The 15000-nt window shown below is 45.3% G+C and overlaps 1 protein-coding gene across 1 annotated transcript in view; it reads left to right on the forward strand.

Moving 5' to 3' along the window:
- The window catches only part of dnah5l (dynein, axonemal, heavy chain 5 like), a gene marked incomplete at both ends in the record, with an annotated part of 185082 nt that overhangs the window by 128825 nt on the left and 41257 nt on the right, over positions 1 to 15000 (forward strand). Inside the window, 6 exons of the mRNA XM_083661022.1 lie at positions 4086 to 4244; positions 4426 to 4582; positions 7198 to 7343; positions 7435 to 7569; positions 8914 to 9015; positions 11848 to 11961. Of these exons, the coding sequence (XP_083517148.1) occupies positions 4086 to 4244; positions 4426 to 4582; positions 7198 to 7343; positions 7435 to 7569; positions 8914 to 9015; positions 11848 to 11961 (813 nt within the window). The remainder of the gene's footprint in view (positions 1 to 4085; positions 4245 to 4425; positions 4583 to 7197; positions 7344 to 7434; positions 7570 to 8913; positions 9016 to 11847; positions 11962 to 15000) is intronic.

Here is a 15000-nt window from a genome sequence, read left to right on the forward strand (position 1 = left end):
TAAACAGTAACTCAACGGGAGTTGAACCTCGGGTCCTTTTCATTAGGTATTTATCTTGAAAAAACTAAACAAAGAAAACGAAAAATTTTGCTTAGTTTCCACAATATGGTTGTTGTTTTACATCCCTGCACTACACCACTTCAAACAAGATTTGCAGTACGCCCGGAAAAGATGTGAATCCCCAAAGTTTAGAGTGCTCTCCCGTTGAGTTACTGTTTAGAGAGGCTGATTATAGGGGCCAGCGCTACCGCAGCTGACCACTGCGAGCCTGTGCGAGGTTCTTTTGGCGCTGTCACGCTTCCAAAAATAAAAAATGGTGGAGGCTGCTGGGCGCTGATGTTGCAATGGGGCAATATGGAGCTGTCATTTCTTTCCATAAAAGTTCTTTGGTAAAGTCTAGAAGAATTCCCATTCAAGTTAGCGGAGGGCTAACGGAAAGTTAGCGGCCGGCGGAAGTCTCTGGAATGGAGCATGCCGTCGTCGATTACCGTAATAATTGGCTACCTAATGAACCAACAGAAGCAGATGAGAAAACAAGCAGCTGTTCTTACTCAAATAAGAGCAAATATACTTATCAAACAGAGACAATATGTTTCCAATATGAGAGGAAATATGGTATTCAAACTATACTTAAAAAATATGTCAGTGACCTGTGCCCCTGTGTCAGTATGTCACTGACCTGTGCCCCTGTGTCAGTATGTCAGTGACCTGTGCCTCTGTGTCAGTATGTCAGTGACCTGTGCCCCTGTGTCAGTATGTCAGTGACCTGTGCCTCTGTGTCAGTATGTCACTGACCTGTGCCCCTGTGTCAGTATGTCAGTGACCTGTGCCTCTGTGTCAGTATGTCAGTGACCTGTGCCCCTGTGTCAGTATGTCAGTGACCTGTGCCCCTGTGTCAGTATGTCAGTGACCTGTGTCAGTATGTCAGTGACCTGTGCCTCTGTGTCAGTATGTCAGTGACCTGTGCCCCTGTGTCAGTATGTCAGTGACCTGTGCCTCTGTGTCAGTATGTCAGTGACCTGTGCCTCTGTGTCAGTATGTCAGTGACCTGTGCCTCTGTGTCAGTATGTCAGTGACCTGTGTCAGTATGTCAGTATGTCAGTGACCTGTGCCTCTGTGTCAGTATGTCAGTGACCTGTGTCAGTATGTCAGTGACCTGTGCCTCTGTGTCAGTATGTCAGTGACCTGTGCCTCTGTGTCAGTATGTCAGTGACCTGTGTCAGTATGTCAGTGACCTGTGTCTCTGTGTCAGTATGTCAGTGACCTGTGCCTCTGTGTTAGTATGTCAGTGACCTGTGTCTCTGTGTCAGTATGTCAGTGACCTGTGCCTCTGTGTCAGTATGTCAGTGACCTGTGTCTCTGTGTCAGTATGTCAGTGACCTGTGCCTCTGTGTCAGTATGTCAGTGACCTGTGTCTCTGTGTCAGTATGTCAGTGACCTGTGCCTCTGTGTCAGTATGTCAGTGACCTGTGTCTCTGTGTCAGTATGTCAGTGACCTGTGCCTCTATGTCAGTATGTCAGTGACCTGTGCCTCTGTGTCAGTATGTCAGTGACCTGTTCCTCTGTGTCAGTATGTCAGTAACCTGTGCCCCTGTGTCAGTATGTCAGTGACCTGTGCCTCTGTGTCAGTATGTCAGTGACCTGTGTCAGTATGTCAGTGACCTGTTCCTCTGTGTCAGTATGTCAGTAACCTGTGCCCCTGTGTCAGTATGTCAGTGACCTGTGCCTCTGTGTCAGTATGTCAGTGACCTGTTCCTCTGTGTCAGTATGTCAGTGACCTGTGCCTCTGTGTCAGTATGTCAGTGACCTGTGTCAGTATGTCAGTGACCTGTGTCTCTGTGTCAGTATGTCAGTGACCTGTGCCTCTGTGTCAGTATGTCAGTGACCTGTGCCTCTGTGTCAGTATGTCAGTGACCTGTGCCTCTGTGTCAGTATGTCAGTGACCTGTGCCTCTGTGTCAGTATGTCAGTGACCTGTGCCTCTGTGTCAGTATGTCAGTGACCTGTTCCTCTGTGTCAGTATGTCAGTGACCTGTGCCTCTGTGTCAGTATGTCAGTGACCTGTGTCTCTGTGTCAGTATGTCAGTGACCTGTGTCTCTGTGTCAGTATGTCAGTGACCTGTGCCTCTGTGTCAGTATGTCAGTGACCTGTGTCAGTATGTCAGTGACCTGTGTCTCTGTGTTAGTATGTCAGTGACCTGTGTCCCTGTGTCAGTATGTCAGTGACCTGTGTCCCTGTGTCAGTATGTCAGTGACATGTGTCTCTGTGTCAGTATGTCAGTGACCTGTGCCCCTGTGTCAGTATGTCAGTGACCTGTGTCTCTGTGTCAGTATGTCAGTGACCTGTGTCTCTGTGTCAGTATGTCAGTGACCTGTGTCTCTGTGTCAGTATGTCAGTGACCTGTGCCTCTGTGTCAGTATGTCAGTGACCTGTGCCTCTGTGTCAGTATGTCAGTGACCTGTGCCTCTGTGTCAGTATGTCAGTGACCTGTTCCTCTGTGTCAGTATGTCAGTGACCTGTGCCTCTGTGTCAGTATGTCAGTGACCTGTGTCTCTGTGTCAGTATGTCAGTGACCTGTGTCTCTGTGTCAGTATGTCAGTGACCTGTGTCTCTGTGTCAGTATGTCAGTGACCTGTGTCTCTGTGTCAGTATGTCAGTGACCTGTGTCTCTGTGTCAGTATGTCAGTGACCTGTGTCTCTGTGTCAGTATGTCAGTGACCTGTGCCTCTGTGTCAGTATGTCAGTGACCTGTGCCTCTGTGTCAGTATGTCAGTGACCTGTGCCTCTGTGTCAGTATGTCAGTGACCTGTTCCTCTGTGTCAGTATGTCAGTGACCTGTGCCTCTGTGTCAGTATGTCAGTGACCTGTGTCTCTGTGTCAGTATGTCAGTGACCTGTGTCTCTGTGTCAGTATGTCAGTGACCTGTGTCTCTGTGTCAGTATGTCAGTGACCTGTGTCTCTGTGTCAGTATGTCAGTGACCTGTGTCTCTGTGTCAGTATGTCAGTGACCTGTGTCTCTGTGTCAGTATGTCAGTGACCTGTGCCTCTGTGTCAGTATGTCAGTGACCTGTGTCTCTGTGTCAGTATGTCAGTGACCTGTGTCAGTATGTCAGTGACCTGTGTCAGTATGTCAGTGACCTGTGCCTCTGTGTCAGTATGTCAGTGACCTGTGTCTCTGTGTCAGTATGTCAGTGACCTGTGTCTCTGTGTCAGTATGTCAGTGACCTGTGTCCCTGTGTTAGTATGTCAGTGACCTGTGCCTCTGTGTCAGTATGTCAGTGACCTGTGTCTCTGTGTCAGTATGTCAGTGACCTGTGTCAGTATGTCAGTGACCTGTGTCAGTATGTCAGTGACCTGTGCCTCTGTGTCAGTATGTCAGTGACCTGTGTCTCTGTGTCAGTATGTCAGTGACCTGTGCCTCTGTGTCAGTATGTCAGTGACCTGTGTCTCTGTGTCAGTATGTCAGTGACCTGTGTCTCTGTGTCAGTATGTCAGTGACCTGTGTCTCTGTGTCAGTATGTCAGTGACCTGTGTCTCTGTGTCAGTATGTCAGTGACCTGTGTCTCTGTGTCAGTATGTCAGTGACCTGTGCCTCTGTGTCAGTATGTCAGTGACCTGTGTCTCTGTGTCAGTATGTCAGTGACCTGTGTCAGTATGTCAGTGACCTGTGTCAGTATGTCAGTGACCTGTGCCTCTGTGTCAGTATGTCAGTGACCTGTGTCTCTGTGTCAGTATGTCAGTGACCTGTGTCTCTGTGTCAGTATGTCAGTGACCTGTGTCCCTGTGTTAGTATGTCAGTGACCTGTGCCTCTGTGTCAGTATGTCAGTGACCTGTGTCTCTGTGTCAGTATGTCAGTGACCTGTGTCAGTATGTCAGTGACCTGTGTCAGTATGTCAGTGACCTGTGCCTCTGTGTCAGTATGTCAGTGACCTGTGTCTCTGTGTCAGTATGTCAGTGACCTGTGCCTCTGTGTCAGTATGTCAGTGACCTGTGTCTCTGTGTCAGTATGTCAGTGACCTGTGTCTCTGTGTCAGTATGTCAGTGACCTGTGTCAGTATGTCAGTGACCTGTGTCTCTGTGTCAGTTCCCGGGCCTGATCTCCGGCTGCACGGTGGACTGGTTCCAGCGCTGGCCCCGGGATGCTCTGGTGGCCGTGTCGCATCACTTCCTGTCCCAGTTCCAGGAGCTCCGCTGCTCAGAGGAAGTGAAGCAGAGCGTGGAGGTTACCATGGGAACCTTCCAGGTAGGGAGTGAAGCTGGGATGTTGGTAAATGGTGTTAAATGGCTGGTGCGGTTGGCTTACACTGTAGTTGGGACAGCGACAGCGCACCTGTGTGACTCAAGTTGGGTAGTGACAGTAACAGACGGTGCAGTCCTCATGTTTCTGTCTCCTCTCCTCTCCTCTCGTCTCCTCCTGTCTGCAGGACCTGGTGGCAGAGAAATGCTCAGAGTATTTTGAGCGTTTCCGCCGTCAGACGTACGTGACGCCCAAGTCCTACCTGTCCTTCATCGACGGATACAAGCTTGTCTACTCCGAGAAGATCGCTCACGTGGGCACGCTGGCCGAGCGCATGAAGACAGGTAGAGAGAGGGAGGAGCCAAACCACACCTTAAAGGAGAACTTACCTCCAAAACACTTTTTTTCAGCTTTTAACCAATATATATGACTTTGGGGGTGATGTGTGAAGAATTCTGGTCAGAATTTCCACATTTGACACCAAACTGTTGCCATTTTACCATTTGTATCATTTTTCAGCAGCATATCTGGCATAAGCGCCCTCTAAGGGTCAAAGACTGCTTTTTATTGTGCCCTCAAATGAATGGGATATTTGGTACAACCTGACGTCACGGTGGGTTTAGCGCGTGCATCTGGTGCATCTCCAAAGCCTATACAACTAGGCAAGATGGAAAAACCTTACTTAGTATCAGGCTCCAGAGGGCTCTAACTGAAGTAAAAAAAAATCTGTTTGCTCTTAAAATACTGAACCAAACGTCGTCAAAGTTGGCACATGTCTTAATTATAGTTAGTTTCCCGCTGAATGTGTCATTACTTTATTGATATCTTACCTGGATAAGCTCGAATGATGATGTTTATATTATCAGTCCGAGTTGCAAGCACTGTCACCAGCCCAGGCAGGCGAGAGTCGTACTAACATGGACGAGCCCCAAGCTCCGCGGGCGCGCGCAGCAGGCCAGCAGCAGCTGGGCTCTCTGTGCTGAGAGCAGCAGAGAGAGCAGTCTGATATTTCCGCAAACAAATATGGTCGCAGTTTAGCGCACATGTAAAATATAACGCTATACTACGACGTGACAACGTGACAAAGCTTCTCTAAACACATCGGCTACTATCATATTTCCCTGCATCCCTCCTACTGAGATTATATCGGTAATGATTTTGGACAGACTGAATGCGCGGAGGAGGAGAGATCTGCAGCTCTGCCCTGAGTAGCCCTGAGAGACACTCGCCTCGCTCCGACTACTGTGCCCGTCTGTGAAAAGCGTCCTGTCCAGTCGCACCTTCGCAAACAGATGCGGGATTCCCTCAATCCTGTACCCAATCTCAGACTGTATTCTCTAAATCGCACACCAGCTATTTCTGTCTACGTGGAGAAATCTCGCATTGTGTTACCCCAGAGCGAGAGGTTTGTCCTCACTGTGTGCTGTGTGCTGCGAGCAGCGAGGCTCTTAACGTAAGTTTAGACAAGCCACATGCAAGCCACGCACACACACATGGGACAAAATGGGACAAAAATAATTAAATTTCTAGTTCGCCACTGAATGGCCAAATTGATATAACTATCAACCATTTCAGGATTTTCTGCACTGTTTCCATACAGGCCACCAGCGTTGGCTAGTTGATGATATTTATAAAGATATCGCCCCTCTCAAATAAATTATTTTTGGGGCAGTAGGCAAACTGTAATGGCGTCGATTTCCGAAAAAAAATCTTGACTTAACACAGCCAAAGAGTCTAGTATAGACAAGAGTATATGTCATTTCTTGGTTTTTTCAATAGGTATTTTCAAATCACTGTTCTAATACATATCTAGGGGGTAAGTCCTCCTTTAAAGACTCGCTTTGATATAGTCAACTGTTACTCTTCTTGTGGTTTGCTTTTATGTTTGTTTTACTTACTTTATTTCAACTTATTTGAGACGTTTATATTTCCTGGTGTGCCTTTATGTTTTGTACTCTGGGCTTACATCACTTTATAGGCTAATTTTCCCTGTTAATGTTAAGCTGCAACTGTTTTGAGAAGTGCTGTAGTAGCAGCAGTAGTAGTAGCAGCAGCAGTAGTAGTAATAGTAGGCTAGTAGTAGTAGCAGTAGTAGTAGTAGGCTAGTAGTAGTAGCAGTAGTAGTAGTAGTAGTAGTAGTAGTAGCAGTAGTAGCAGTAGTAGTAGTAGGCTAGTAGTAGTAGTAGTAGTATTAGTAGTAGTAGTAGTAGTAGTAGTAGTAGCAGTAGTAGTAGTAGTAGGCTAGTAGTAGTAGTAGTAGCAGTAGTAGCAGTAGTAGTAGTAGGCTAGTAGCAGTAGCAGTAGTAGTAGTAGCAGTAGTAGTAGGCTAGTAGTAGTAGCAGTAGTAGTAGTAGTAGTAGTAGTAGTAGCAGTAGTAGCAGTAGTAGTAGTAGGCTAGTAGTAGTAGTAGTAGTAGTAGTAGTAGTAGTAGTAGCAGTAGTAGTAGTAGTAGGCTAGTAGTAGTAGTAGTAGCAGTAGTAGCAGTAGTAGTAGTAGGCTAGTAGTAGTAGCAGTAGCAGTAGTAGTAGTAGCAGTAGTAGTAGGCTAGTAGTAGTAGCAGTAGTAGTAGTAGTAGGCTAGTAGTAGTAGTAGTAGTAGTAGTAGGCTAGTAGTAGTAGCAGTAGTAGTAGTAGTAATAGTAGTAGTAGTAGTAGTAGTAGTAGTAGTAGTAGTGTTTTCAAAACAAAAGGGAAAGTATTTATTTGTATGGTTTTGGTCATTTGGTGGAATGCCACTGTCAAAAATGAATTTGTGGAATGTCATCTTTCTCATGTTTTACTATATATTATAATACTATTGATCTGAGAGAGCGATCTCATTCAAAAAAAAAAATATACATGTGGGGGAGAGTTTCTAATTTATGGAAATATCAAAACATGAAAATGTTTACCATGTGAAGGGTTTTTGTAGAGCACCACACATAGACATCACTGCATGAGGTGTATTCTGTGTGTTGTAGGTCTGTGTAAGCTGATGGAGGCGGAGCAGTCTGTAAGCGGCCTCTCTCAGCAGCTGGTGGTGAAGGAGCAGGAGCTGGCTGAGGCCTCCCAGAGGGCGGAGGGGGTACTGCAGGAGGTGACCGCCAAGGCCCGGGCTGCAGAGCAGGTCCGCTCATATCTGTCTATGAAGAGGGTTAGGAGGACCACATGTGGAAGAACATCTTTGAGTTGTGAGGTGAATGTCTTCCTTTCTCCAGGTGAAGCAGCAGGTGCAGAAGGTAAAGGACAGAGCCCAACTTATCGTGGATGAGATTGAAGCAGATAAAAAATCAGCAGAGTCCAAACTGGAAGCTGCCAAACCTGCTCTGAAGGCTGCTGAAGCTGCACTGCAGGTATACACACACAGACACAGACACATGCGCACGCACACGCACGCACACACACACACACACACACACACACACACACACACACATGCACGCACACACAACACACACACACACAACTGCCTCTTTTTGGCAGCAGTCGTAGCCTCTCCCTATTGATTTTCCTTAAATATTCAACGTTTTTAAACTGCCTTCCCACAATTTTCACACTAGGTATTTTTATGTATATCAAACTGTTCAGCTACTCCTTCTGTCACTCAAAATGTAAATATCTAACTCATAGTGTTTATACCTTTTGAGTTACTTTACAGTAATAAAAAAAATAAAATGTCTTCTTGCACAGTATTTAAACTGTAGTTTTGACAATTTTCATACACAATACACACAAATATCACACATCAAAATGTACACACACTTCACCCTCACACCATGTGACTATCTAAGTGATTGGATTTGTAGTTTTTATTCTTTTGTTTTGTTTTGCTTGTTTGAACAATCACAATGTCCACAACTTAAGAGTACATGCATATTTTACACATTCAAATGTTCAGCCTGTCCTACTCTTTCTCTTTCATCTAAATGGTGGGATTTGTAGTTTTTGAATTATGAACCTTTGATCAACATTAGGGCTCCAATTCAACTTCACATCATTTTACTACAGTTCAACTTATTTTCAACTGTAATAATTCCCACACGTTTGAACAATTCATTCACATATTACACATTGAAATGTTCAGCAGTTCCAGCTTGAAATGTACTGTATGTGCTAATGTGGAGCTATATTCTTCACATCCCCATTACCTGGCTGCCAGGCATGTGAAAAAGTTATCCAGGAGTGTGAACATTGAAGTAAGCATACATCTTCAATTATTTTTAGTGGGAAAATTGTGACACATCATTTGAAAGTGTACAATTGAAAGAAAAAAAGAAAATAAAAATGACTGGTAAATGGTCTGCATTTACAGTATATAGCGCTTTTATCCAAAGCACTTTACAATGTGCCTACATTCGCCCATTCACACACCGAAGGCGGCCAGCTGCCACGCAGCAATTCGGGGTTCAGTGTCTTGCCCAAGGACACTTCGACATGCGGACTGGAGGAGCCGGGGATCGAACCACCGACCTTCTGATTAGTGGACGACCCGCTCTACCTCCTGAGCCACAGCCGCCCCGACTTTGTCCTACTCGTGACCCAAAATACCAGTCCCTCTTACATACAGTATCTAAGTGATGAGATTAGTACTTTTTGATTTAGGGACGTTTGCTTTCAAATAATTTTGCACAATTTGAACAGATCTGTCGTCTTGCACATTTGGTTATGGGTAATATTAAGTCCTCCTCTCCTCTCAGACCATTAAGCCAGCAGATATAGCCACAGTGAGGAAGCTGCAGAAGCCTCCTCACCTCATCATGAGGATCATGGACGCCGTGCTGCTGCTGTTCCAGAGGAAGGTACAAACAAACAAACAAACAAACAAACACACTGTACACGACAGTGTCAGCAGCAGGTATGGCTGGGCTGGGCTACAGCCACACCAAGAATTGTGTTAGCCACACCAATAGCCCGACCACGGAAGGAAACTGAAGTTAGTTCTGGGTTCGATTCCCACTTGGGACGCTGTGAACGCTGAAGGAATGCGTGCCCGTCCGCATGTCCTCGAGTGCCCACCGCCCGGGTGGGGTCGTCAAAAAGGGCCTTTCTGTGTGGAGTTTGCATGTTCTCCCCGTGCCTCTCGGGCGGGTTTCCTTCATATAGGAACCCCTTCACCAAAAACATGCAATATCCTGGTCGCTGATGTGGTGCCTCCTCTGATCGTTAGGGGCGCCTGTTCGGAGGGAGGGGAACTCGTTGGAATAGCGTGATCCTCCCACGTGCTATGTCCTACCGGTGAAGCTTCCCCTGTCAGGTGAAAAGAAGCGGCTGGCTAACTGCCCATGTCTCGGAGGAAGCATGGAGCCAGTTTTCGGCTCTCCACAGATCGGCAGAGGGTGGAGCAGCAACCAGGATAAATAAATTAAAATTAGCACTAATGGGGGATAAAAATGGGATAAAAAATCTGGGGGAAAAAAGTATTGTTCTGCCAAGCTGGTGATCTGGGTTCAAATCCCACTTGTGGCATTATTTAATTTTTACATAGATGTTTATTCAATGTCTAAAAACATCTAATATAGACATCTATTAGACGTTGAAATGACTAATGCTTAGGACTTTCAGATTCTTACATATGGGTACTAGGGCTGTCAATCTTCCTCTATAATCCAAATCGATTTTCAGTGCTTTATTATTTTAATATTCGATTTATTTTCTTTTTTATAAAACTGATTTTAAAAAAGTAGAAAAAAATATTTTGTTTCGGTCAGAGTGAAATGTTATGTCTCTCCTGATTCTATAGTTGAATTGCTTGGTTTGACCAAGTAAAACAATTTTTATACTCATGAAATGTAGATGGAAAAATGAATGGCGGATGAAATCCCTTGGTTTGGATCGTTGGGAGCCTACCTGTGACAGCAATGTTTTGATTAAAAAACAATAACAAAACTGAAGTTAGTTATAGTTATAACTAATCTGATCACTACTCTAATCACTACTGCGGTAGTGAGATTTCCGATTGTAATGAATGCATCATTGTCAGCTCAGTCACTGTGATGCTTGTCAATCATGTCCTGGAGTCTCCCGGAAGATAGTCTCGCTAGCCAGCCTCTCTTCCTTTCCGTCAGAGAGTCTGGCGCCGTGGAAACAGGCAACAGGGATCAGCCCGCCCCTGCTCTAAAGCTGCTCTCCCATTCGAGCGGCTGTTTCGGTGGCAGCAGGATATCCGCTCCCCCGCTTGCAAGCTCTGTCACGCTCTGTCCATGTCAATCAGAGCGGTTTACGCTCCCATGTGTGTCGCTGTAATGCTCCCGCCGAACGCTAACTAGCTAGCGTAGAAAGGTAACGGCAGAAACCTACAGGCTAACTCGTTGCTACATGCTGAAAATGGCAAGTTTTGAAGAAAATTTGGATTGTGCAATGAAGAAGGCCTGCTCGGCACAAGTTCCACCCCGAAACTATTTTCCAAGGGCACTAACGCTAAGCACCGCCCAAGACGAGGATGATTGGTTAACCCAAACAGAGCATTTTTTTTCGCAATCCCACAATGGAAACCTGCGGCGCCAGACTCTCTGACGGAAAGGAAGAGAGGCTGGCTAGCGAGACTACCCGGAAGATAACACCCTGTGAGTGGCTGAGAGTAGGAGGGAGGCGCTTGTTATTGTACTCTGAAGGAGGAAGCATGCTGTATTTTGAAAGTTATTTTCAGTCCTGGCATCTTAAATAGATCTTAAAAACATACCTGTTCTACCCCCATATCCACAAATCCTACAGCAGAATAGACTGCTGTACTTTCTAATAGATTCTCAATTAATCTCCCACATCACCAATACGAACATATTGATTTCTGACCATGATAGCCCCTTGACAATGTCCCTAAGTCTCTCTCTTCCCCATCAAACTTACTCTTGGTGTTTCAACCCCTCCTTACTGGCTGAAGGGAAATTCATAGAATATATTACCACCAAATTAAAACATTTTGTGGAATTCAATGATAATGGTGAAGTATCAGACTCCACACTATGGGAAACATTAAAGGCTGTCATTCGCGAGGATATAATCTCATGTGAATCTGCTGCCAAGAAGGAAAGAGGGAGGCGACTATTGGAGATTGAAAATGCTCTTCCCGCCCTTGAAGCGGCATATCAGGTCTCAAAATCCTCTGAAGATTATAATAAGATACTGAAGCTAAAGTATGAATATAACTGCATCCTGGGTGGTCAAATAAATACTCTCCTTTTAAAACTGAGACAGAAGCCATTTAAATTGGGAGATAAGCCTGAGGGGCTCCTGGCCTCCAGGTCAATCCTCTCCATCAAAGCTGTGTAGGCCGGGTTGTTTGCGATGCTGGTGACACTGAACTTGCTGTTGTTTGTGAATCAACAGAGGCACGTATAGTTAGCATATAATGCTTGAAACAGACTTTTGAACGCTGTGCGTCCGTCTGGCCTTGCGAATATACAGTACATCCCTCAGCCCCATCACTGACTCATTCAGCCCCACCTTAGCACCACCAAGAAACAAATCTCTGGAGCCGCCACTGACACACAAAGACACAAATATGCGTTCTGCCCACTAGAGGGAGACAAACACAACACATTTGTAAATAACCATCTTCTTCTTCTTGTGTGTCCGTGTGTGCGTGTGCGTGTGCGTGTGCGTGTGCGTGTGCGTGCGTGCGTGCGTGTCGTGAGGTTGACCCGGTGACTTGTGAACCGGCCTGGCCCTGTCCCCGCCCCTCCTGGTCTGAGGCCATGAAGCTGATGCAGAACTCCGCCTTCCTCAACATGCTGCTCAGCTTCAGCAAGGTACACACACACACACACACACACACATGCACATACACATGCATCCATGCATACACGTCTCATATGGCTCACTGTGGAGCAGAGACTATCATCCATCCTACTTTTGCATTTTCACAAAGTTATTCATACACAAATTCCTGGTTTCCTTTTCAGCAGCATTTTTTATAGCTCAAGTACTCACACACACTCCACAAGAGGGGCTAGTAGGGGACAACTGAATTTGCCTAGACCCAAAACCAACTATATGAAGAAGACTGTAATATACAGATCTATAAAGGCCTGGAATTGTCTACCAGGAAATATTTCCTCCATTCATGGGAGGGTTGGTTTTAAAAGGAAGTTAAGATCCCAGCTGCACTCTCAAACACCAGCAAACACACACTGATGCTCAGGACTACACTTTAACACTACTTGGAATTTTATGTTTTGAATAGTAGTGTCTTTTGATAAATTGTGTGCGCAATAGGCCAGCTATAGAATTAGCTGACCAAACTATTGTTGTTTTTCTATCCTACTTTGCATCGATTTTTACTATGTTTTTCTGTGATTTTCCCTGTATTGTAATGCATTTAATATTTCTTATAATTTTTAATATGGTATTTTACTACTGCACTTTACTGTCTACTGTTTACAATTGCTTGTAACGTAATGTGTATTGTGTTTGGACCCCAGGAAGACTAGCGGTCGTTTCGGCGGCGGCTAATGGGGATCCTTTTTAAATAAACAAATAAACATACACACGCACACACACACACACACACATAGACACACACGTGCACACACACAGGCCACTAAAGTAACACACACACATGCATACACGCGTACACACAGACACCACACACACACACGCGCGCACCACTGATCTATATTAATATGGACTCCATGTTTCCACCTCCTACTGTACCAGTATGCTATACTGAGGCCAAAATACCCCAGATTCTGCGCCATTTTGGAACCAGAGTCTGCGCAGTAGTGAGCGGTGGATGGGACTTTTTACGTAGCTGCTGGTTCTAGCTTTCCATAGTCAATGCTCTAGCTCTGTAAATATGACACTTTAAATTCTAATCATTTTTGACTCGTCAAAAGTAACCATGTGGATTCCCATTATGAAGTCAGTTTATCAAAATGACGCCTGTATGGAAATCTGATTTTGGGTTTTTTTAGGGCACAAGGCCACATCCCAGGGCACAAAGGCAATTGCTCTATTGACATCGTGAAGAGCGATTTTTCTGAAATGTGTGTTGTAATGTAGCAGGCTGGTAGCAGGGCACTGCCAAGGTGGCCTTAGGGGTCTCAGGGCAACACGGCCAGAGGGAGGGGCAACGGAGGCCATGGCCTCATGGCGTCCATGTCATTCCCACCCTGACACACACGCACACACGCACACACACAGAGGGAAACTCCCCTCTCACCTCACACACTGCAGCCATCCACAGTCTTTATATCACTATGTGCAGTGTGTGTGTGTGTGTGTGTGGGGGGGGGGGGGGGGTGGACAGAGGGACAGACCAATATAGATGTACACAAATACACACAGCACTCCAACAAAATAGACACACACGCACACGCGCACACACACACACACACACACACACACACACACACACACACACACACACACACACACACACACACACACACACACTGCCTACATAGCTGCTAAGCAGTGGATCAGTGGAGCCTGACACTGATGGTCTGTTTTCAACTAGGGAAAACCCCAACCTATCTGTTTGTTTGTGTGTCAAATACAGTAGGCGAAAATAACATATTTATACTGCTTCTTTTTTTACCCAAAGACTGTATGGGGTTAGCACATAGACTGTATATATAATGGCCGTAGCTATCCCATTAAATTTCGTTTTCCTACACTTCTGGCTAGAAGACTTGTACTCCTTAAATGGAAAGACAAGTTTCCTCCAACTTTCAATCACTGGGTCAGAGATCTTATGTATCATCTAACCCTAGAAGAAATCCGATACGCTACAAGGGGTTGTGCTCTCGACTTTTATACCATCTGGCAGCCAGTCCTGGACCAGGTAGAGAAAATGGATGCTTCAAGCATTTCAAATGTATAGATTTACCCCCCCCCTCTCTCTCATATTTATTTTCATTCATCTGTTTTTTTGTTTTTTGTTTTTCTCTTTCTTTTCTTTTTCTTTTATGTGTCTTTGTGTACTGATATACTGCGATGTATGACATGATGTATGTGGTGTAATAGGCAAGGGGTTCTCGTGGGATGGGTTTTTGTTTAAAAGTGTCAAGTGTATTTAAATCTGTATTTTGTATTTTGTATGATATACAGAAAACGAATAAAAAAACTTTGAACAATTTTTTGGTTTTGTTTTCCTGGTAGAGTTCAAATGACGGGTGTCGCCATCTTGGTTTTACTGGGACTGAGAGGGTGGAGCTAGGGGGAGCGTGGGATGAGCGCAGATTAGCATAACCTATGGGGGTGAGTTTACGTGCTGACAAACACGCCCACCTTAGCTCGCAGTGGAAGTTCCCCAAGCTAGTTGAAGCTAGGTCAGACAACCTGCTAGCTAACCAGCTAGCTAACAGGCTACGGCTACATCCAGGCCATCCACCTCTGCTCTCGTTGCTCCGGTCGGGTCCGTGAGGCAGTGAGGACTCGTCCCACATTCACGTTACGTTGAGGTAGGTTCAATTAACACAAAACTATAATACAAGTTGAACCAAAGATGGATCTGTTATTGACATTGTAGCTATTATAACGTACTAAACATATAAATAGTGGGAAATTGCAGAAATATGGCCAGCTAGCTACCGTGAAACAACATTAACATTGATCAATGTAGCCAGCCATTATGTAACTTTTTTTATGTCATTCCCTGAAGCATATTACATTGTATTTTCTCCCACAGCAGTGTGGATCTTGAGTGACAGTGTGGCGTGCTGCTGAGAAGGCCTTGGGGATCAGCTTCAGGTGGACTGCGTTGGAATGGTCTTATTTCTTGCTTTTCCCACGTCCTCCAAAGAAGAAGAGCAGCAGATGCACCAGATGTCATCATCTACTGTGAC

This window comes from Poromitra crassiceps (assembly GCF_964638095.1).
Source record: "Poromitra crassiceps genome assembly, chromosome: 2".
Taxonomy (NCBI): domain Eukaryota; kingdom Metazoa; phylum Chordata; class Actinopteri; order Beryciformes; family Melamphaidae; genus Poromitra; species Poromitra crassiceps.